General features: G+C 45.2%; 9 protein-coding genes and 1 non-coding gene across 10 annotated transcripts; 5 read left to right on the top strand and 5 right to left on the bottom strand.

Moving 5' to 3' along the window:
- Window positions 1-428: 428 nt before the first annotated feature.
- V1512DRAFT_200257 (uncharacterized protein) lies at window positions 429-3,061 on the top strand (the record flags this gene model as incomplete). Its single annotated transcript, XM_066913183.1, has 5 exons — window positions 429-920; window positions 964-1,389; window positions 1,435-1,512; window positions 1,561-1,770; window positions 1,814-3,061. 5 exons carry the CDS (start codon window positions 429-431, stop codon window positions 3,059-3,061), a joined length of 2,454 nt encoding a protein of 817 aa, XP_066774654.1.
- Window positions 3,062-3,649: 588 nt separating this feature from the next.
- Window positions 3,650-5,037, bottom strand: V1512DRAFT_257349 (uncharacterized protein). The gene has a single exon (XM_066915199.1). The coding sequence runs from the start codon at window positions 4,635-4,637 to the stop codon at window positions 3,984-3,986; it is 654 nt and encodes a 217-aa protein (XP_066774653.1). The 5' UTR covers window positions 4,638-5,037; the 3' UTR covers window positions 3,650-3,983.
- A 71-nt stretch (window positions 5,038-5,108) lies between these two features.
- Window positions 5,109-6,712, top strand: V1512DRAFT_257348 (Frag1/DRAM/Sfk1 family-domain-containing protein). The gene is made up of 2 exons (XM_066915198.1): window positions 5,109-5,706; window positions 5,755-6,712. The coding sequence occupies exons 1-2, from the start codon at window positions 5,575-5,577 to the stop codon at window positions 6,514-6,516; spliced, it is 894 nt and encodes a 297-aa protein (XP_066774652.1). The 5' UTR covers window positions 5,109-5,574; the 3' UTR covers window positions 6,517-6,712.
- Window positions 6,713-6,986: 274 nt separating this feature from the next.
- V1512DRAFT_t5 lies at window positions 6,987-7,069 on the top strand. The gene has a single exon. It is a non-coding gene; the product is annotated as a tRNA-Leu (tRNA).
- A 146-nt stretch (window positions 7,070-7,215) lies between these two features.
- V1512DRAFT_21859 (uncharacterized protein) lies at window positions 7,216-9,715 on the bottom strand. The gene is made up of 2 exons (XM_066913631.1): window positions 9,293-9,715; window positions 7,216-9,239 (listed from the first exon to the last, which is right to left on the bottom strand). Exons 1-2 carry the CDS (start codon window positions 9,492-9,494, stop codon window positions 7,237-7,239), a joined length of 2,205 nt encoding a protein of 734 aa, XP_066774651.1. The 5' UTR covers window positions 9,495-9,715; the 3' UTR covers window positions 7,216-7,236.
- V1512DRAFT_257344 (uncharacterized protein) lies at window positions 9,684-11,815 on the bottom strand. Its single transcript, XM_066915197.1, has 2 exons — window positions 11,461-11,815; window positions 9,684-11,410 (listed from the first exon to the last, which is right to left on the bottom strand). The coding sequence occupies exon 2, from the start codon at window positions 11,376-11,378 to the stop codon at window positions 9,819-9,821; it is 1,560 nt and encodes a 519-aa protein (XP_066774650.1). The 5' UTR covers window positions 11,379-11,410; window positions 11,461-11,815; the 3' UTR covers window positions 9,684-9,818.
- On the top strand, window positions 11,727-12,785 carry V1512DRAFT_284883 (nucleophile aminohydrolase). Its single transcript, XM_066918032.1, has 6 exons — window positions 11,727-11,834; window positions 11,882-12,044; window positions 12,100-12,207; window positions 12,260-12,437; window positions 12,486-12,580; window positions 12,627-12,785. The coding sequence occupies exons 1-6, from the start codon at window positions 11,810-11,812 to the stop codon at window positions 12,673-12,675; spliced, it is 618 nt and encodes a 205-aa protein (XP_066774649.1). The 5' UTR covers window positions 11,727-11,809; the 3' UTR covers window positions 12,676-12,785.
- Window positions 12,664-16,124, bottom strand: V1512DRAFT_257340 (uncharacterized protein). Its single transcript, XM_066915196.1, has 5 exons — window positions 15,842-16,124; window positions 13,291-15,793; window positions 13,087-13,240; window positions 12,969-13,039; window positions 12,664-12,922 (listed from the first exon to the last, which is right to left on the bottom strand). The coding sequence occupies exons 1-5, from the start codon at window positions 15,957-15,959 to the stop codon at window positions 12,847-12,849; spliced, it is 2,922 nt and encodes a 973-aa protein (XP_066774648.1). The 5' UTR covers window positions 15,960-16,124; the 3' UTR covers window positions 12,664-12,846.
- Window positions 16,125-16,781: 657 nt separating this feature from the next.
- V1512DRAFT_257338 (Isoprenylcysteine carboxyl methyltransferase family-domain-containing protein) lies at window positions 16,782-18,244 on the top strand. The gene is made up of 3 exons (XM_066915195.1): window positions 16,782-17,537; window positions 17,584-17,964; window positions 18,009-18,244. Exons 1-3 carry the CDS (start codon window positions 17,120-17,122, stop codon window positions 18,095-18,097), a joined length of 888 nt encoding a protein of 295 aa, XP_066774647.1. The 5' UTR covers window positions 16,782-17,119; the 3' UTR covers window positions 18,098-18,244.
- Window positions 18,092-19,860, bottom strand: V1512DRAFT_289063 (uncharacterized protein). Its single transcript, XM_066918163.1, has 2 exons — window positions 19,251-19,860; window positions 18,092-19,206 (listed from the first exon to the last, which is right to left on the bottom strand). The coding sequence occupies exons 1-2, from the start codon at window positions 19,735-19,737 to the stop codon at window positions 18,170-18,172; spliced, it is 1,524 nt and encodes a 507-aa protein (XP_066774646.1). The 5' UTR covers window positions 19,738-19,860; the 3' UTR covers window positions 18,092-18,169.
- Window positions 19,861-19,871: the final 11 nt, after the last annotated feature.

Here is a 19,871-nt window from a genome sequence, read left to right as displayed (position 1 = left end):
AATTGAACCATGTTTTGTGTGGAGTTGGGAGTTGCCAAACGGGCCATCGCAAAATCTCGACCCGATTGAAATCTTCAATGCCATTGTTTGGCACTTGGAATCAACGTTAAAATGGACAGCCGGACTGTGAGTCAGGTATGGTCTGCTTCTGACGATAACGAACCGACACCCGATGTATCACTCAGCGAATCTGTTGACATTTCGGTCGAGTCGTTGATTGCGTCCATTGTCAGCAGTGTGAACGAGAACAATGCCGATTCAACCAGCGGTCAGCTGATTACTGATACTGTGATGGTACCTATAGAGATTATTACTGTGGTAAATACTATGTTGCTTTTTACTCTTGTGTGGGTGGATATTGACGGTGTTTGTAGAATGAAGTGCAGGCAGTTCAAGACACAGATGCGAAGTCTAACAAATCTGCTCATATGACAGATAGCTGTGAAGGATTTCCTAGATCACTGCAAACTATACCCGAATCCGATTATTTTCGCGTGTGTCCAGTGGCCGAAGAACTACACAGTTCTACATCAGTTTCGTCAAATGAGGCGGACGGTCTGTTCAGTCCCTCGAAGCACAACCTCGTCATCACACCCAACTCTGTTTTCGAGGACGAAGACGACGAATTGACTTCTAAAACTGCGTGCACGATCGAGGATTTCCATTCTGAAATTGAGAGTGCGATTTATGGCACAAAAGCACAGCATTCGGCAGCAACCAGCGTCTCGAACCTCGACATTATTCGCAAAGTGGGTTCGGTTGGGTGTCTGTCTTTATCGTCAAGTGCTGGATATCAGCAAGATCAATTGTTTGACTTTACGAGTAATGATGCACTCAGAAATCAACGTCGAAAGTTGTGCGTGGAAGAGTTTATCGCTACAGAAGAGAGTTATCTCAGCGGGTTGAGATTACTCGTCAATGTAAGTGTTTAGTAAATATATCAGGCTAGGTTTAACATGACAGACATACTTTGCAACACTGCCGTCAAGCAACGAGGGCGTAGATGATGAGTCTGAAGACATTCGAAGGAGCGGAGCCGCGTTAGTTGACTTTCACCAAAAAATACTTTCTTCGATCTACGCAGCTTATCCTGGTCTTTATGCGCCCAGTGCTGCATATTCGGCATTTATACTACCTATTCTTCCTTCTTCGATTGCATCTTTTGATGACCATGTCGGATCAAATCGTGAAAGCTGCCGTACCAGCTGGACGCAGTCCACGCTACTAGTTTCATCCCCGATGGTTGCGGCTACTGTTGCGCAAGTTGTCGAACGCGAAGTATCGAATTTATTTGTGTACGAACAGTATTGCTTGAACTACAACAGTATCATTGGTGTGCTCAAGGATTACAGAGACTCTACATCACTTCCACTTCGACGGTGGAGTAAGGTTGTTTTCAATCACTGGGCTGTCTGAAATATGCTGATAGATTAGGGGTGTGAAATTTTGGCTCAGGCTAGTCAGCCGTCAATGCGTCATCGTGACGTATCGTTAGACGCGCTTGCCGCAAATGTAAATGTTTTGTGATTGCTGGTTTCATAGCTCACTGACTTTTAATAGCCTACTGTGAGAATTATGAGGTACAGATTACTGATTCAGGAACTCTTAAAACTCACACAGCCAACCGATAGTGTTGAGGCTCACGAAATGCTACTAGCGTCTTTGGATTCCATTTCCAAGAGTTTAAATCGACTTGACAAAGAGTACGGTATACAGCAAATGCGGCTAAATTCAGTCGTTCTTTGCAAACGATTTACATTTGAGCAGCCTGTGAGTAAGCTTACATGTATAGATTACAATGGCTGACTGTTAGATTGGATTTGACCCCCAATTTTTAGGATGCGCTTCGCTATGTGGTGCGCTTCATATATCGTGGATCGACAAAGGCGGAAGTTTCTGGTCTGCTTGTGCTGGCGTGTTTCTGTTTAAATCTTACCTTGTTCTGGCTAATCTGTCTAAACCTGATAACTACACTGTGCGATTTCTGATATCCTTGGGCAGTACCAAACTTGTCGAGCCAGACGACAATGTCGGAATGCAGACGTCGTGTCCGTATTCTTTCAAGCTGGTGACTGAGTGCAATTTTGGTCTGTATGAAATTCTGATGACTGCTGTTTCTGTGCGGGAAAAGGAGGTTTGGCGAGAACAGTTGCAGACTCAGATCTGTGCGAACAATGGCGGCGACCAGTACAGCTGGGATTACGAAGCGTCTATTACCAGTGCCAGGAATCTAAGCGCGGGCACGTCTGCGTTCGTGCCTAGTCATATGCGTCAGCTTAGTGTGATGGAACAAGGTCCCACAACACCGACAGTGCGGTCCCCACGGCGGATTTTTTCTTCTAGGTTTCTGCGGCATAATCAGCAATGCCTGTCCGAGCGGGTCGACGTTGCGGTCGATCATTTTGCATCTGAATGCACCACGGATCCCGATAGCTTAAGACGAACTTCTGTACCCCCTTTGTTAGCTCATAGCCAGGAAACCGCAGCGACCTGTCCTGATAGCGTGACAAGTAACCGCAGGTCTGTATCGACTTCTGCGTCTCCTGTTTCGGGGTATCATCGTGCGTCGCTTCGGATGCTATCAACCTACGATAAAAGACAACCGCCTCGATTTGTGCAGCATGTTCGGCGGGCGGAAAGGATTCAAGTCGAGACACTGATCGGGCAAATATGGTCATACGACATGCTGCCACGAACACCTGTGACTCAGATGGCACGAACACAGTCACGACTTTCTCTGGGCACCAAGCGGCTGGTAAGACGAATATCTAGCGTTGGCGGATTTAATCCTTCGTTTGCACGGAAGCAGACTACAGGCTCGGCGACGCGTGGGCCGCCAACATATCAGGACACTACGGCTGACGAGACGCCGTTTGACGACAGTGAGCTTGAGGATGCGCTGCGGATCGTAAAACGCGACGGTAAAATTGTTGTGCCTTCGCCGCGGAGTGAGCAGCAATCGCCGCTGGTTAACAAGAAGAATCGAAGAGACGGGTCCAAGAACATGCATGTGTTGTCCGTTAACCAGCGGATATCTTCGATCATTCGGAACGGATTCTAAAAAAAAAAAATCCATTCAATTTTTTTGTTGTGATTAGATACCAATATTGATTGTATATTTTCTGTAAATATGGTAAGCGATTGGCGGATCGCCAATGTAGCGTACCGTTTTGTTTTCGATGACGTGTGTGGCTTTAAATATTATAGCTTGTTGCCGTATGTGTGATTTCTACGAGAAGATCAATTTGCATATTTTGTACATTGCGATTTACGAAATCAACGGCAAGATATTCTAAGTCAAATTCAATCGGCAGGGGATGTGCGGGAGAGTGGACAGTTCACAGGTGGATCGAGCTACGCTTCAGGGGTTTTCCCAGGGCCCGAGGGACCCAGAATTTGATTCAGGGGCTTGAAGTGGGATGCTTCTCCACAAAAAAACAGTTAATTAGTGGAGATCAAGATCCCACCAATTTAGTGCGCCTTGCGTTGTTTGTTTTTTACTTGATTGATTCATAATTTAACATGTTACAATTTAAGGTATGTTTTATACTCTCGGTTAATGTAACGCACATCGGGTGAAATATAGTGTGTCCACGATCGTCCTCATCGCTTCGCCCACAAGGTCTTATGATACTCTACTTACTAATTGTATAGTAAAAACTCATATGGTTTAAATATATTACCGTCAGGAACATAATAATAAAAGCAATTAACACATATTATCACGTCAAAACATGAGCAAATCGCGTGACCTCTCCCGTCATCGTCTCCAAGCTCCCGTCTCACATTCAAACGTTAATTCCCACGTTGCTTTCAATCACCACCACAAAACCAATTCAAAGCAAAAACCTTCACAAAAACAAAACTCCGTTCGTAAAATCAATAAAACCATGCAATTCATTTAACCAATCCTTTTTACTGTTCCGTTCCAATCCTCTTTTAAATTAAAAATGTAAAATGCAATAATATATACATGGTCATAATTAGAACGAAATCTCTCCCTTTAGGATTCGTTCTCCTGTTGGCGAAGGTGGACGCGCAAAATGGCCGCTAAGTCTCCGTTCCCGAGGATGCTGCTCAATTACCATGTACGATTTTGCGTCGTCAACTATAGCTGAATCTTGACGCTTAAATTTGACTGCTACTGATTGTCGCCGGTGATGATGATGATCGCACATGACGACTTCAGATGCAGGCGCAGTCATATAAGACGACCTATCAGGAGGTGAGTTGTTTGACGACGGAGGTGATGGAGGCCATATATGAGAGTGCGAATGAGACTGGACCGACATTGAGAAGTTGTGAGCAAATGGTGACCGCTGAATGGGAGAATGCTGATCTGGTGAACATCCGTACATTGTAGGCGAGAAATGTTTGATTGAACCTACAGTTGAGCGCCGATAGTCTACAAAGCTCTGTGTAGGTGGAGATGTGCTTGGTGGCCAGCAAGAGAGCGATGCCCGACGGTGCACCTGAGTTGGAGAAAGAATAACTCCTTGAGCAGCTGCACGAGTAGCGGCGTCATTTGCATTAGGCGAATTTGGGATCGGGATCGGCCTTGAAGACGAACTGGGCGATGATGAAGGGCTTGATGAGCTTGCTGAAGATTCAGGCAACACTGATGTAGAGTTTGTCATTGCGAATTGTAATAATTGTTTAGCATAAAGGCGACAAGAGGCTTTTTATAAGAGTAGACAGACAGGGTGCGGGGGGAAGTAAAAGTGAATCATGCATAAACGTGATTCTTCTTTGATGTTTAAAAGCAACTGACATAGAAAATGTCTTGGCCGTGCTTAGTCAAATTAGCGATCATCAACAAAAATGTTTAATTTGGATTTGCACAAAGAAATTCACTTTTTACCAGGAAAAGAGCGTGATTAAAATTACTTCCTCTTTAGGCTGCTCTTGAAAATGGCGTCGAGTCCAGTGAAAATACGTCATCTAATGCGCCGCACCAAAAATCAATCTATCACGTGATGTAGACAGGGTAATCTATGATGTAATTTGTAACTGGGTTTTCATGGAATTTCCCGGCAGCGGCTGCCGAGAGTCAAAAAAGTGAAACCCTTTCCGGAATCCGAGGAGATCCATCAGCAGCTTTTTAATATAATCAATTGCCACCGCCTTTACCGTCCATTATTGATACAAATACAATGTCGGCGATTATTGTTCTACGGTGTCAAAACTGGATTGCCAGAATTTCAAATAATTGATCCGTTTGAAGCAGGCCCAATACGTAGATCAATCAATTCTAGGCTCGTGAGTGCTGACATTTTGGCACGCGAGCACTTCTATATAAGCACCCCTCCCTCCCCTTCACCGCCTTCACCGCCTCCTTCTATTTCATCTTTCTTAAACTCCGACGCGTGTTCATTTTGCACTGCGTTAACGGCGATTAAACGGCTATACAGTTTATAAATAATTTGCATTCTCAGCCTTCTGGACGTTGTCATCCATCGTTATTACTATATAGACATCATTTACCTTGATTTCCTTTCTCGCTATATTGCAATTTTATACTTTCAATTGTGATCATATAACTACTACAATTTAACTTCCTTTAAAGCTCAAATCATGGATGAAAAATCATCATCTAGAATTCAAATCCTCGAAAAGTTCAGATTCTACTGGCTACTACCATTAGCCTCTGTTCTTGTCTGGTGGTCGATGCTGGTCGCCTTGATGGGCATCTGGGCAGGCAAAGGTGTATGTATCGTCGTTTAACGATGTTGTCACAATTCTAACAGTCATCAGTATCGCATCTATCCTGATCAGAACCCGTCCTCACACGTTCCGTACATATCCGACATAGCCGCGTCTGGCATTAAGCCGCTGTTTATTGCATGTGATGCGGTCCAGGGTGTGTTTTTTGTGCTTGCACTAATGTCTGAACGATACCTCAGACATAAAGGTCGTCTTGCCCGCAATAGATACACGGCTGAAAAGGTCTTGTCTGGTTTCGCAATTGTGTTTGCAATTGCCGGTCAAATCGGTCTGCTACTCCTCTCCATTCTCGATACCTATAGACACCATCATCAGCACATTATCAACGTGGGCATATTTGTCGCCGGTGTTGGACTCGCTGGTTTTTGTTCGTTTGTCGAGTTTACATTGTTGCGAAAAAAATACTATGAAACCCGATGGCTGCGTTTCTCGTATGTTCTTAAAGGAATTTGGTTTTTTGTCGCACTTGGCCTTGCAATCGCTTTCGCATGTTTAATGCACCGTGATGATGACTACGCCGGTGCAGTCGTGGAATGGACACTTGGGTACTGGTACGGCTTTTTTTCAATCGTACTTGTATTCGATCTACTCCCTGCCAGCAAGAAGTCTCAAGCTCGTGAGCGCGGCCAGGGATATCTCTTTGGCATGGACTCTCACACGCAGCCCACGCCCGACGCGGGTCCGGTGCGCGACTCGTCGTCTGACGCAACACGGTACGATGGGTCTGTGCCACAGCCTGCCGCTGTCCCGCTCGACAAACGCGACGGCATGGCCGCACATTCGCAGTTTTGAAGTTCTCAGAACTTTCTCATCAAATCCCTCGCATCTTTCTCGGCGTTTTTGTCTTGTTGTTTCCCGGTTGTACATTGTGAATATTTTAGGATCGGTTATAAAGATTCGTGATAGAATAAGAGTTTGGTCGTAAGTTGTTAAAATGGTATTTGTATTTACTTGGCATTTATATAATAAATACTCGATATAACTACAACTAATTTGTTTTCGTATTCCAATTAATATATGCGTACGTTGTGTTACAAAAATTTATGCATAAGCGCCTCATTCTACGCATCCAAATTCATAAAATATGTAACACCAGACTTGGTTCGCATCACATCAAATCAACTGCAATTAATAAGAAATTTGTATAATCAAACTCTTCTGAATTTCCTCTTTATTCTCTGCGTAAATTAAAGCACAAAAGTGCAATTTCAAATTCAAGTCAGTTACTTTATATTATAACGCAGATTTTTTTTCTGAGAAAAGGCAATCTGGCCGAGTTGGTCTAAGGCGTGAGATTAAGGTTCTCATCTCTTCGGAGGCCTGGGTTCGAATCCCAGGGTTGTCACCATGTTTTTTACATTTCTGCTGCATCTCAGCCCTAACCCACAGACAAATACTTCCCGGTATGTATGTATACGCGGCAGTACGTACGAACTTGAATATACGCTCAAAATTGAATCAATCACAGTAACCCAATCCATATCATTATACTACCTAAACAACTAAATCGTTTTAAACAACTTGTGCAACTCCCCTACCGACAACAACAGCCTTGACCGCGCCCTGAATCTCGTGGGTCTCTAAAACATCAGAATCGACTACGTCGACCGCATCCGCAGACTCAATCTCAGGAGTGTCCGACAAAGGAATAGCGGCCGCACGCACGGACTCTGAATCCGTGGTCTCGCTTATTTGAACCGGCGCAACTGTCTCTGCCTCTGCACCGCCATTCGCCTCATTCCAAACTTCTGGCCCTGTCGAATTGGCAATGTCTGGTTCCAACGAGTCTACATACTCTGGCTCTTCATATACTGGTTTGCCAGTCAACACCTCAGCAGGCAGCTCAGCTGGCTCAACCGGTTCAGTCTCGAAAGGCAGCGTCTCCATATACTTTGACTCCACTGGCTCTGTCTCAAAGTCTGGTTCAGCAGGCAAAGACTCCTTAAGCGCAGGCTCTTTCTCCAACTCGGTTTCAACAGGCAATTCTTCCTCAGGTTCTGTCAATGCTGTCACATCCGCTGAAGGCCGCTCAGTAATCTCTGTATCTTCAGACACATCCGCAGAAGGAATATCAACGATCTCCGTCTGTGCGTTCGCGCCAACCTGAGACGATTCCAGTGCTGTAACACTACCATCTGCCGCTGCGAGCGCCTTTTTATCGGCCTTACGTTTGGTCTTCTCGGCTGCTTTCTCGGCTGCTTTCTCCTTTTTAACGCGCGCCTTATCCTCTTTAATCTTAGCCTTCTCCTCTTTAATTCTTGCTTTCTCAACAGCCTTCTCTTCTTTGATGCGTGCCTTCTCGGCCGCCTTCTCTTCTTTTAGTCTCTCGCGCTCCTGACGCTCGATTTCATCCTTCTCTCGCTGATCCAGAGCCTTCTCGCTCAATTCGTCAAGAACAGGCTGCACGCGTGCTTTGGCAACAGCTTCGACTTCCTCCATAGTCATATGAACCCCATTTCCAATGTGAACCTTTCCAATGTTTGCAGTGTGCTTGCCAAGAATTTCTTCTTCAGCAGCCCGAAGAGCTATTGCGTTTAGCTCCTTATTAGAAAACAGCCTGTTCTCAGAAATATGCTTGTCAATCTTGGTCAGACTGTCATTGACGTTTCGCTGTGCAGCAGACATCAGAATCTCGTGCCGGGCCGCGGCGTCGTATTTACCGTTTTCAAGATCATAGCGCTCGCGTTCAAGCTTTTGTTGATGTTCAACCTGAACACGGCGAGAAGCAGACTCGGCTCCGCCCAGAGCAGTCACTGGGCGCTGCGATGGACCGTGGGCCGACGCAGGCATTACGTAGGTAGGTCGAGCCACACCGATCTGCGATAGCCGTTCGTTGGCAGCACGCTTAGCGGCTTCTTCAAGTACAGCCAGGCTACGGAGCTGAGAACTGGTTATCCCGTGTGACTCGGCGTAGCCAGAGTTCCCACGATAGAGTGCAGCCCCAGCGGCCCCAGCTGCATTACTATCAACAGTCTCACTTGGAGGAGAAGGTGGTGCTGCACCACGAGACATTTGACGGTGGAGCTCGGTATGTAATTGAGGCATGCTGGACGGAGGCTGTTGAGCCATTGCCGCCTTACCTGCACCAAGAGCTTCCATTCTAGGCGACAACGGTGGAGTTTGTCCACCAAATTGTGACGCGCTGCGATTCAGCTGAGTCTGAGCAGCAGCAGCAGACATTCGAGACGACAACGGTTGAGTTTGTACACCAGATTGTGACGCGCTGCGGTTCAGCTGAGTCTGAGCAGCAGCAGTAGACATTCGAGACGGCCGTGAACTGGTTGAAGACGAGCGTGAAACAGAACTTGTTCCAGTTGCGGATGTGATTGTGTATTTCGGGTCTCGCTGCAAAATCGAAGCTAAATGAGCTGCCGAGTTTGGATCCGGCCGCCATATCTCTGGGCTCCTTGACGACGCCTGTGCAAGAGTCGCGGCACTTGCAGCAGTAGGCGACGTACTGGTTGGCTTCCACATTGTCTTTGACTTTGCGTTTCGGGAAAGTAAAGCCGCGGCATCTTTTTCAAAAGTTAGTACAGACGACCACAACAATGTAAAAATGACTACTAACTGGATGCAGACAGGTCTACTCCGACGATTGGATGACTAGGCAAGTCCTGCGGTCTAGCATATTTCAATGGTTTGCTATTGTTGTATGGCTTTGCAGTCCCTAATCTAGAGCTATCTGACGTAGTAGTAGTGCTTCCCCGAGAAACCGAGTGTGATAACTTCGGCATTTGCTGGCTCGCTACAAAAGTTGGTGGCGATGCCATTGTGGATGTGATAGTAAGAACGGATTAGTGAGGAAAAAATGATAAATTTATCAAAAAAGAAAAGGTGACGACGATGTTGAAGAGATGAGGAGAGAGAGTGGACCGCGACAATGTTTTATTCAAAGGCGCATTTACCGGCGCTTGCAGATCGGCGCGGCGCCGCCGTTTGCTCATCGCACGCTTACGTCATTTTGCATGTTTAACAAATTTAAAGTTTCAATTGGAGTTTTTACTAAACCATGTGCCGTGTCTCATCTCTCTATCTTGTACGGTCCCTAAAATGATAGTAAAAAGTAGTAATAGAAATTGTTCTTTGAAATGAGATTACTTTGTAAATAACTTGACATCAGGGCAACCGGTCGTAATTACATCAATCTCCTGTCTGAATCCTCCGGCAGCATAAATAGAATGTGGAGAACTCGTCTTATAAAACCGCCGCAGCCCGTTATCCGTCACAGAGGTGCCTGACAGATCAAGATGTTCGAGTCCACTGAGCTCAGCAACTGCTTCCAGATCAGCATCACTGACCGAGCTGTTTTTACTTACACTCAGCCACCGTAAATTAGGACATAGCTCGGTAATTTGTTCCATCAGTTCGGTCAAATATTTGCCAAACTCTAACCTCAGGCATGATTGTAAACTTAATGTTGTCAGCCGATCCTTATTGCAAAGCGACAATATTCTAATAAGAGCACTGTTCGTCAATACTGCACCACAACTGGACAAGTCCAGCGTATGCAGTCCACGGAATTGTTCGGAAATGGTTTCTAATTGTTCCACCGGGCCATCGACTGCGTCAGGACCGTGAAGCACACTGTTTGACAAATCCACAGCTCCGAACCCAGCACCACGCAAAATAAGTTTCTCGCACTTCGGAGACACAAACGGCATGATCCAAGTCTTTGTGTACGACAAATCAAGCTCGACCAGATTCCGTGCTTGGCGCAAATCTATTCGGTGCACAAACTCTCGTCTGGGGTATCGACTTGGTCGTAAGTCTACCCCGCGACAAGTCAAGATTTGCAATCTGGGCATCCACTGCGGGACAATGTCCAGACAATCTTGATCTAAATCCTGCTCACGTCCTCCTCCCGACGGAATGTCACCAATTCGAAACTCCAGCAGATCTGGAAATGCAACAAGGTCTTCAGACATTATAGCACCAGCCAGCCAGTGGGGTACATCTAGCCTCCGTCGTGCTTCATAGTCTGATCCACACCGCAAAACACGTAATCGAGGGAAAAGCGGCGTAACGCATCGAGTTCGAATATATGCAAACAGCATGGGGAGAGCATGCGCGGATATATGCAGTTCCTCCAGCCTGTTCAATATCGACGTGTCCCCTATGCCATAGTCATACCATTGGCGAATGATGAAATACAAATTATCAATAGCCAGTCCACGTAACTCGGGTAACTCTGCATTTAAGGTCCCCTCTATTGATCGCCGAGACTTCATATTCTGCAATCGCAGATAAAATGACTTACCAGCCAACGTCTGGTGCAGTAAAATAAGCGCCCGTAGTGTACTGAAGTGCGCATTTTTAGTTGACTGGCATGCAAACAAAACTGACACGGTTTGTCCTCCAGCCTTCTGGATACACGAATGTAAGACTTCAGGTGTCACACGGTCCAGATCATAGTTCCGGAAGTCTAGGTGCCTGAACGCATGCCTGTTGGTTTCCAAGAACTCGCTGACGGCCTGATCCCAGTCCCTGCAAACCTCACGTAACGTAACTATAGCTGGGAATGACACAAACTCCAACACCTTGTCGAAGATTTCTGCGGGTAAATAGTGAACAGGATCGTGTAATCTAGAAACTTCAGAAGACATGTACAGATCAGTCAGGCCAAAATTAGAAACCGCCGTCACGGTCATAGTCATGTATACCAAACGTTCCAAACATAAATTGCTCGCTGTGCGAGTGTCAGTAACTAGTACAGCACCGATTTCGCTTAGACCATACCATGTACTGTCCACTTTGAACGAGACCGCCTAGCTCCAACTTGCTTTTGAAGTGTTTTGTAACTAATATATTCTTTTCTGTACCCGCGTCACGTCTGATCCACGTAATTATTCTGCTGGCAACCTGCCTTAAAACTAGTCTGGACCGTCCCTTTGTAATCGTCATAGAGCGGAGGTCCCGCCTAATCTAGAGTGTGCGGCTCAAATCTTCAATCCCACATTCTAAGTCAGATGCACAAATGCGTGCGCACTTATGCACCTAGTTCGGGCTTCCATCGCGACCTAAATGCCCATCAGCATACAAAGTACTGAATTAACAGGCCATTGATTTAACTCAACAACACAACACAATGTCGGATCCATCTTCAATTAATGGTAAGTGCACTCAAGCAAACTGACAGATTCTTTCTGATTTTTTTCAGGCGGTTCCGTGGTCGCCATGGCCGGCAAGAACTGTGTCGCGATTGCATGCGACTTGCGTCTGGGTATGCAAGCCCTCACAATTTCAAACGATTTCCCAAAGATTTTCAAATTTAATGACGCATATCTTGGACTTACTGGCCTTGCCACTGATGTCGCCACATTGTATGCCTTGGTCGTAATGTGTAAATCAGTATTATGCTGACTTGACGCGATTTAGGTCTGAGGTGTTCAGATACAAGGTCAACTTATACAATCTCCGTGAAGAGCGAAATATCGAGCCAGAAACATTTTCAAATTTAGTGTCGTCTACGTTATACGAGAAGCGGTACGGCCCATGCCTATTCACTAGGTTGATCAACGTCTAATTTTGAATTTAGATTCGGTCCCTACTTTGTCAGTCCCGTCGTTGCAGGCATCAACTCAAAGACTGGAAACCCATACATTTGTGGATTTGATTTGATCGGATGTATAAACTTTGCTCAAGATTTCGTGGTCGGTGGTACTGCCAGCCCGCAGCTGTTTGGCATGTGTGAGAGTTTATGGGAGCCAAATTTGGTGAGTGGTGCTTTTTATGTCCAGATATCAGTGCGCTAATTGACTCAGGAACCTGAAGATCTGTTTGAAACAATCTCACAAGCGCTGATGAACGGTGTTGACAGAGATGCCATGTCTGGATGGGGTGTTGTCGTCTATGTAATGCAAGTAGTCTTTATTTCTTTCGATTTGCACGTCTAACAATATTAGAACAAAGGATAAAGTAGTTAAGCGACTGCTCAAGACCCGGCAGGATTGAATGGGTTTTATGTTACAAATATTTCATTTTGTAGATAAATTTGCATAAATAATTACAAGCCAAATCATCGCATCGCCATTCAGTAATCGTCTAATTCTTTTTAAATGGTCTATCTAATGTAATAACAATGCATCATTCCGACTGCAGTCGTACTCTTCAATAAGATTTGCTTTATAGCTGCTTAACCTTCTGTCGTCGAGAATCAACCACCGTGCGTTCAAAAAACTTGAGGACCTCGTCAATCAAACTATAAACCGTCAGTTGGACCTTGATGAGCAAATGCAGACACTTACATGACAGGGAAGCTTATTCCGACAACAGCTTGCCACTCAGTCCATGTCAGTGGTGAGACAGAGAACAAAGTCTGGGCACTTATTAGCAGGTGAAAGAAGTAGCAACCGATATACATACCTGGAAGAACGGAATATAAATGATTCCACAGTGCAAAATCATAGAGAGGAAAATGGCATACACAAGTTTCATGTTTTTCCATAACGGTAATGTTAACAAACTGTCAGTGGAACTCAGTCCGTTCATCGCATTAAACATCTCAATCACGACGAGCCTATATACCAGTAAGTCTGGATGTCAATAACATTAGCAAATATTGCTTACACAGATAATGAAATGGTCGAGCCCCGCACGGAAATCTCGTTCGAAAACATTTCGCAGCCAATTTCAGGCGACGTGATTTTACAGCTATGGAAATTTGAAAGCTGCGAAAATGTGATTTGCGGACCGCTCGATGCAAACAAAAAGTACCATGCGTATCCAAACACAGTCGCGCAACCGACGTATATACCAATGACCATGTACCGGAAAAAGAGCCATTGACCAACAATTGGCTCATCTCTTGACCGTGGCTTACGCTTCATGATTTCGTTATCGGGAGGGTTAAATCCAAGAGCAGTCGCAGGAAGACCATCAGTAACCAAGTTCACCCACAGCAATTGAACGGGAATCAGTGCCTCAGGCATACTCAACAACACGGTCAAGAAAATCGACACGACCTCACCAATGTTTGACGAAATAAGGTACCGGATGAACTGCTGCGTGTTGTTGTAAATTGAGCGACCTTCCTCAATAGCGCTCTCAATTGTCGCGAAGTTGTCGTCAGCCAAAACCATGTCAGCCGCGAGCTTCGCAACATCGGTGCCAGATCCCATAGCAATACCAATGTCGGCTTTCTTTAACGCCGGAGCGTCGTTCACACCGTCACCAGTCATGGCAACAATAGCACCACTGCTCTGGAGCAGATCGACTAACATACTCTTGTGCGCTGGCTCTGCGCGCGAGAACAATTTCGCCGTCTTGGCGACAGCCAATTTCTCTGCCTGGGAAAGATCGTCAAACTCACGCCCAGTGTAACTCAAACGGGAGACGTCTTCATTTGAACCAAAAATCCCAATCTGTCGGCAGATGGTCTCGGCTGTCTGCTTGTTATCTCCAGTAATGACAACGACTCGGATACCAGCGTCGTAGCACTTCTGGATTGCGGCAGCAACTTCTGGACGAGGAGGGTCAAGCATACCAGCCAATCCAACAAAAGTCATGTTTTGCTCCAACTTGGTATAATCGACTGACGAATTAGCATTTGACACCAGTGGGTCTGAGCCAATGTCTGATCGGATGGCAAACGCCATGACACGTAAACCCTGCTGACCATATTCGGCAATCTTAGCTTGGAACGCAGCAACAATAGCAGGCGTAAGTAAAATGGTTGAAGAGCCAGAGTAAACAGATGAGCATCGCTCTATAATTGACTCAGGAGCACCCTTTACAAGCAACGCACTCTCGTCACCTTCAGTAGACTTGATCAAAACCGACATGCTCTTTCGGTCACGAGAGAACTCGAACGTCGAAGCACGAACATGAGTGGCCTTGTAAATCTCGTCCTTAAAACCAAACTTTGCAGATAAGACACGAAGAGCAGCCTCAGTGGGCTCACCGACATGAACGTATGATGCAGACTTCTCGTCAAGAACAATAGAAGCATCGTTGCAAAGAGCAGCAACCTTTGCCATCTGTAAAATCGAGGGTGAATGTTCAACTGGGGTAGGGATGATTTTGCCTTCAAGCCTCACCAAACCAACTGGCGCAAAACTCGTGCCTTCAACGTCAAGCTCGGTGACTGAGCCATCAAAGTAAACCGCCTTTTGTACGCTCATTTGATTAGTAGTAAGCGTACCAGTCTTATCAGAGCAAACTACACTTGTGCTACCAAGAGTCTCGACGCTAGGAAGGCTTCTAACTATTGCATTCTTCTGAGCCATTTTACGTGTGCCAAGAGCGAGACAGGTGGTGATAACCACAGCAAGACCTTCAGGGATAGCAGCGACCGCCAGAGCAACTGCAATCTTAAAGTAGTAAATAGCACCTTTGAGCCATCCCTTGTGGGCAGGGTCGTTGAAGTTCCTGACATTGATGATCCAGACGAGGATACAAATGACCATAATGACCTTTGCCAACATATCGCCGAAGTCGTCCAACTTCTGTTTCAAAGGTGTTGGCTCGGATATCTGCGACGTAATACTATTGTGAATGTCACCAATCGCGGTGCTCGATCCAGTGAGAACGACAATGGCTCTGCAGTGGCCGACAGTGACGACAGTGCCGGAAAACAACATGTTGATCTGGTCTTGCTTGACAGCTCGAGGATCTGCAATGGCGGCGGTATCCTTGCCAACACTCTCACTCTCACCAGTCAACAGTGCCTGGTCAACTCTGAAAGCGTTACTGGTAATTTCAAACACCCTGCAGTCGGCTGGGATACGGTCGCCAACTGACACGTCAACAATATCACCAGGAACAAGATCCTCTGCTTTGACACGCAATATAGCGCCGTTACGAATCACCTTGGCTTCAGCAGGAGAGTATTCGCTCAGGGCTGCAATTGCCTTCTCGGCGCTGGATTCTTGCTGAACACCGACAACTGCGTTTAAGATCAAAATGATTAAAATTACAGCCGGGTCCACGAACGCGGTCAAATCGTCACCATCATCAAACAAAGCTAAAACAAACGAAATTGCAGCAGAGACTAGTAAAATAATGACTAACTGGTCTTTAAACTGGGCTAAAATCAGCTCCCATAATGGTGTTGGTGGCTCATCAGGGATTGCTAAATATGTATTAGGTTTGACACCAAGGACTGAATGTTATTACATACAGTTAGGTCCGTACTGCTTTCTGAGTTCAGACAATTGAGGTTGAGTTAATCCTGACTCTAAACTTGTGTCAAAAGTCTTGACAACCTCCGAAACTGATCGAACATAAGCATCCTCCATTGTAAATATTTAAATGCTAAATTGGTCTATCTTCACTTCGGGCAAACTATTTCTCTGTAACAAATAAACGAAAACAATACACGACAGTCAGTAAACTACAGCTAGCCTTTGACGAATCGGAGAATAGCAAAGGAGAGCTTGTTGTTGAGGACAGTCAGATCTAAATGATTCTCGATATTTTTCTTGAACCCTCAGGAAGGAATGGTCTACAATTACCCGGATTGAATATTCAAGGAAACGTACACGCATGCCGAAATATTAAAGTTAGTGAAGTGGCCTTAACGTAATATCAAGTGCGGCGCTTAACTATGTGGAGATAGTGTGAGGTGCTGCTTGATCTGTTAACGGACTGCGAGAATTGATATTTTCTATATCACTGTCTGAGCCTCTTTACATGCGGCTAGATTATACATATAGCTCAACATAGCTGTACGTTTATGCAGGGGTACATCTAAAAGGACCTCCCCAGGAACATATATGTTCTTCACACATGCTATTCTTAACGTTCCTGACTAACATATTCTGGTCGCTGACTTATCAAAACATGCATTAAAATATATAGTGACAGATTGGAGTAGCTGCAGAGGATCTGTATTGTACTTTCAATGGCATGTTTCGAACATGAACTAAGAATCAGGCTAGACCAAGCCAAATGAACATCCAAACTTCTTTTAAAAGTATTTAATTTTTTAATAATGAAAACAAAATGAGCCAAGAAACCTAGTACTATTGTAGCTTTTTTTTTAACAATTTACTCAGTTTACGGTCATAAATGACTTTGCATTGAAATTTATGTCGTACTGATCTCGGTAGTGATCTCCAGTACTATCAAGACTATTTTCAGATACTTTAAATATAAGTACATTTGGCAATTCTATTTGTTTTATTTAATCAGTGGAGACAATGGGCTCTGTAAACTTGCACTAACTTATTAAAGACTGAAGTGCGACTGCACAAGTACACGTACGTTGCATTTAAGCTTAGTATTGTTCTTTCCTCCCTCTATCAGAGTAAATCACGAGCTACTGCACCCATATTTTCAGGCCCTTCACTATTAGTATTGCTATGCTAATAAGTCCGGACACTGAATTCGACTGATCGCCTTCATCTTTTGAAGAGTCTGATCACTTTTGACCTTGTCAAGAATACAACGCTCAGGCATGACGCAATCGTCCACTACTTCAGCTATTAGCGCTACGTCAACTTCACAAATCAGTGTGCCCAAAACACTTTCAAGTAACAGCAACAGCATGGCATCTGAGATTGACGCGCACAATGCATTAGGAGACAATGCCATACGCAGACGACAGCAAGGTAACGAACAACGACGGGAAGCGGTGTTGAAGGAGATGAATGAACGTTACGTATACAATTACGTGCATCATCAACCAGATAAAGTTGCATTATACTCTGCCGCTTTAGCAATGGTTTTTGTGCTTGCGTTGGGTGCTACAGTCTGGTTATACAGATCAGGATCTTACTTTCAATTGCCACTGTACATCTCGTCTCTAGCAGCTTTTCATTTTATGGAATACTGGATCACGGCAAGGTACAATCCAGCAAAGGCTAGCATTGACTGTAAGTATAAGCAGCATGTTTAGGATTGAGACTGATAAGAACACAGCATTTTTATTTCACAATGGTCGATCATACAATTTAGCACATGCTTCAGCTATTATTGAAGCCGTGATTGAATGGACGTTTTGTGGGAGTTTGAAGAAGTATCGCCTACTAACAACGCTTGGCCTCGGTCTGGTTGTCATTGGGCAAGTACTGCGCTCAATGGCAATGATCCACGCGGCATCAAACTTCTCCCACATGATTGCGCATACAAAAACCGAATCTCACAAGTTGGTCACATCAGGTGTGTATGCATACACCCGGCATCCTTCTTACCTTGGGTACTTCTACTGGGCAGTAGGGACTCAGATTCTGCTTTTGAACCCTGTCGCGACTATTGCTTTTTGTGTCGTGCTCTGGCGCTTCTTCAGCAGCCGAATTGACTGTACGATGTTCATCGCTTGCTTTGCTCTTACTGACAATTTATAGATGAGGAAAAGTATTTGATTGAATTTTTTGGTAACAAGTATACGGACTACAAAAAAAGTACCGGGACGCTCATCCCTTTCATACCATGATGTTGTATAGTATACACATTATCCGATTTTGTATCATTTAAAACGCCGTAAAATACAACAGACTCCAAATCTTTACACTGACAATCCCATAAACTTGTACTGCAAATCGCGCTCTCTTTTTGTCTGTATCCTCCGAGTTTCTTCCAGCCGCGCTAATCGCCGGTGCTTCTGGTTGTACTCCGCAAAGTCGTCTAACGAAAGATAATCATCATCATCGTCATCCTCCTCCTCCATGTCACCGTCATCTGAATTTGTGGACGACTCATTCTTCCGCAAATGTAATACCCGGGACCGTTTAATTGGCGACACAAAATGTTCGTTGCGCTCGATTACTGACCGCGTCATGTCACGATGCACACCTGTTTTTGCAACCGGCCTATATGAGTGATCGAACAAATCGACATCTTGTTGAGGCTTCTTTGAATTGGATTGACATTTCCCTCGAGACAACTGTCCACAAAAATAGTACGGTGGTATTCGAATTGGCTCATCGGAAGTTTCAGAGAGCTCAATATCACTCTCTAGATGCGGCGATTGTGGGCTAAGCCCGTCTTCATCTGTCACCCAGTCGTCATTTTGATCAAATTTTCGCCGACCCCACGGTCTTCGTTGTAGCGATTCCGGACGCGTCTGAACAAGAATTCTATCATGAAACCGCGAGGCAAAATTGAATTCAGATGGCGGTCCAGCAGATCGTGTCCCGCGGTGATGCTGTATTCGCCGAACTTTTGTCTGCAAACGCCTGTGGCCAGGAGTAGACATACTTTTGTTGATTCTGTTCGTAGTCGCCGAGACATGCAACGAGCTTGCAGGCGTTCGAACGGCTAAAAATGATTGAGTTTGTCGTCGAGGCCGGTGGGTCGACGTGACTGTGAGCGAACGGCCTCGCTCAAAGCCACATTTGAAAGGCGACGACTCACGCAGCATTTTGGAAAATTGCTTGTCTGACATTGCTTTTAATTGTGGAGTACTTAGACGCTTTCTATAGTTCTCCTGTGTAGGTCGTCCTAGAGTAGTAGGACTATGTGCGGTAAATATTGTTCTGGTCCAGCTCGGTATAGACATTTCTGTTGCATCAAGTTCCGATTCAGGGTCCTCGTCGGAATATTCTGGTTCATTAGAGATATCCCAACACAAGCGAAATTTGACATACCGCTGATAGGCTCAATGCTGCCGTCCGAGTCACTCTCTACTGCAATACTGTCATGGATGCTTTTCATATCCGCGCGTTTCTGCTTCTTCTGCACGATACGACCGAGCGCAACTAAAACTTGTAATAGGTCCCGAACCGCAACCTCGTCGCCAGCAACAACAGCAATCGGGTCAATGTAAGCCAAATTCATCTTTAACACTTCGTGGGCTATGGTCCCAATTAAGAGTTTAATACTCATGACTCGGGTAGCCTCTGTGTCTTGGATCGGACGCGATAATGTAGATTCCGGGCCAAATAATGCCGAATATAACTCTAACAACACATTTGGATGTATCGACACCTTCTGGGATTTTGAGTACGAAAAGTCATCGTGTATCGGAGCCGGAGACACCAGCGCAATTCCGTACTGTTCACATAGACTGTTCAGTTCCTCCATTAAGTGGGAAAGCGAGTCCGGGTGTAATAAAGTTGCGGTAAAGTCACTCATTTTATAAATACTATAATTGTACACTAATAAATGCCCACATTGCTTGATTTTTAGTAAAGAGTATTGTCGGGTAAAAAAAGAGCGAATTTGAGTCGGTCAAAGCTGGTTCACGCGAACAATCCCTGAACACTCGA

This window comes from Lipomyces arxii (assembly GCF_038497795.1).
Source record: "Lipomyces arxii strain Phaff 12-163 unplaced genomic scaffold V1512scaffold_1, whole genome shotgun sequence".
In the NCBI taxonomy this organism is placed as follows: domain Eukaryota; kingdom Fungi; phylum Ascomycota; class Lipomycetes; order Lipomycetales; family Lipomycetaceae; genus Lipomyces; species Lipomyces arxii.
Note: the sequence above shows the minus strand (reverse complement) of the source record. Positions and strands in the feature narration are given on the sequence as shown.

Coding starts and splice junctions, on each gene's coding strand:
- V1512DRAFT_257349 (XM_066915199.1), bottom strand. CDS start 4,637: ATGACAAACTCTACATCAGTGTTGCCTGAATCTTCAGCAAGCTCATCA.
- V1512DRAFT_21859 (XM_066913631.1), bottom strand. CDS start 9,494: ATGGCATCGCCACCAACTTTTGTAGCGAGCCAGCAAATGCCGAAGTTA. Junction 9,240..9,292: donor AGTAGACCTGTCTGCATCCA/GTTAGTAGTCAT, acceptor CTTTTGAAAAAG/ATGCCGCGGCTTTACTTTCC.
- V1512DRAFT_257348 (XM_066915198.1), top strand. CDS start 5,575: ATGGATGAAAAATCATCATCTAGAATTCAAATCCTCGAAAAGTTCAGA. Junction 5,707..5,754: donor GCATCTGGGCAGGCAAAGGT/GTATGTATCGTC, acceptor AACAGTCATCAG/TATCGCATCTATCCTGATCA.
- V1512DRAFT_257344 (XM_066915197.1), bottom strand. CDS start 11,378: ATGACTATGACCGTGACGGCGGTTTCTAATTTTGGCCTGACTGATCTG.
- V1512DRAFT_257338 (XM_066915195.1), top strand. CDS start 17,120: ATGACGCAATCGTCCACTACTTCAGCTATTAGCGCTACGTCAACTTCA. Junction 17,538..17,583: donor AGCAAAGGCTAGCATTGACT/GTAAGTATAAGC, acceptor ATAAGAACACAG/CATTTTTATTTCACAATGGT. Junction 17,965..18,008: donor CTTCAGCAGCCGAATTGACT/GTACGATGTTCA, acceptor GACAATTTATAG/ATGAGGAAAAGTATTTGATT.
- V1512DRAFT_257340 (XM_066915196.1), bottom strand. CDS start 15,959: ATGGAGGATGCTTATGTTCGATCAGTTTCGGAGGTTGTCAAGACTTTT. Junction 15,794..15,841: donor AAAGCAGTACGGACCTAACT/GTATGTAATAAC, acceptor ATACATATTTAG/CAATCCCTGATGAGCCACCA. Junction 12,923..12,968: donor GGAATAAGCTTCCCTGTCAT/GTAAGTGTCTGC, acceptor GACGGTTTATAG/TTTGATTGACGAGGTCCTCA.
- V1512DRAFT_284883 (XM_066918032.1), top strand. CDS start 11,810: ATGTCGGATCCATCTTCAATTAATG. Junction 11,835..11,881: donor GGATCCATCTTCAATTAATG/GTAAGTGCACTC, acceptor GATTTTTTTCAG/GCGGTTCCGTGGTCGCCATG. Junction 12,581..12,626: donor GGTGTTGTCGTCTATGTAAT/GCAAGTAGTCTT, acceptor TAACAATATTAG/AACAAAGGATAAAGTAGTTA.
- V1512DRAFT_289063 (XM_066918163.1), bottom strand. CDS start 19,737: ATGAGTGACTTTACCGCAACTTTATTACACCCGGACTCGCTTTCCCAC. Junction 19,207..19,250: donor CAGCATTGAGCCTATCAGCG/GTATGTCAAATT, acceptor CTAATGAACCAG/AATATTCCGACGAGGACCCT.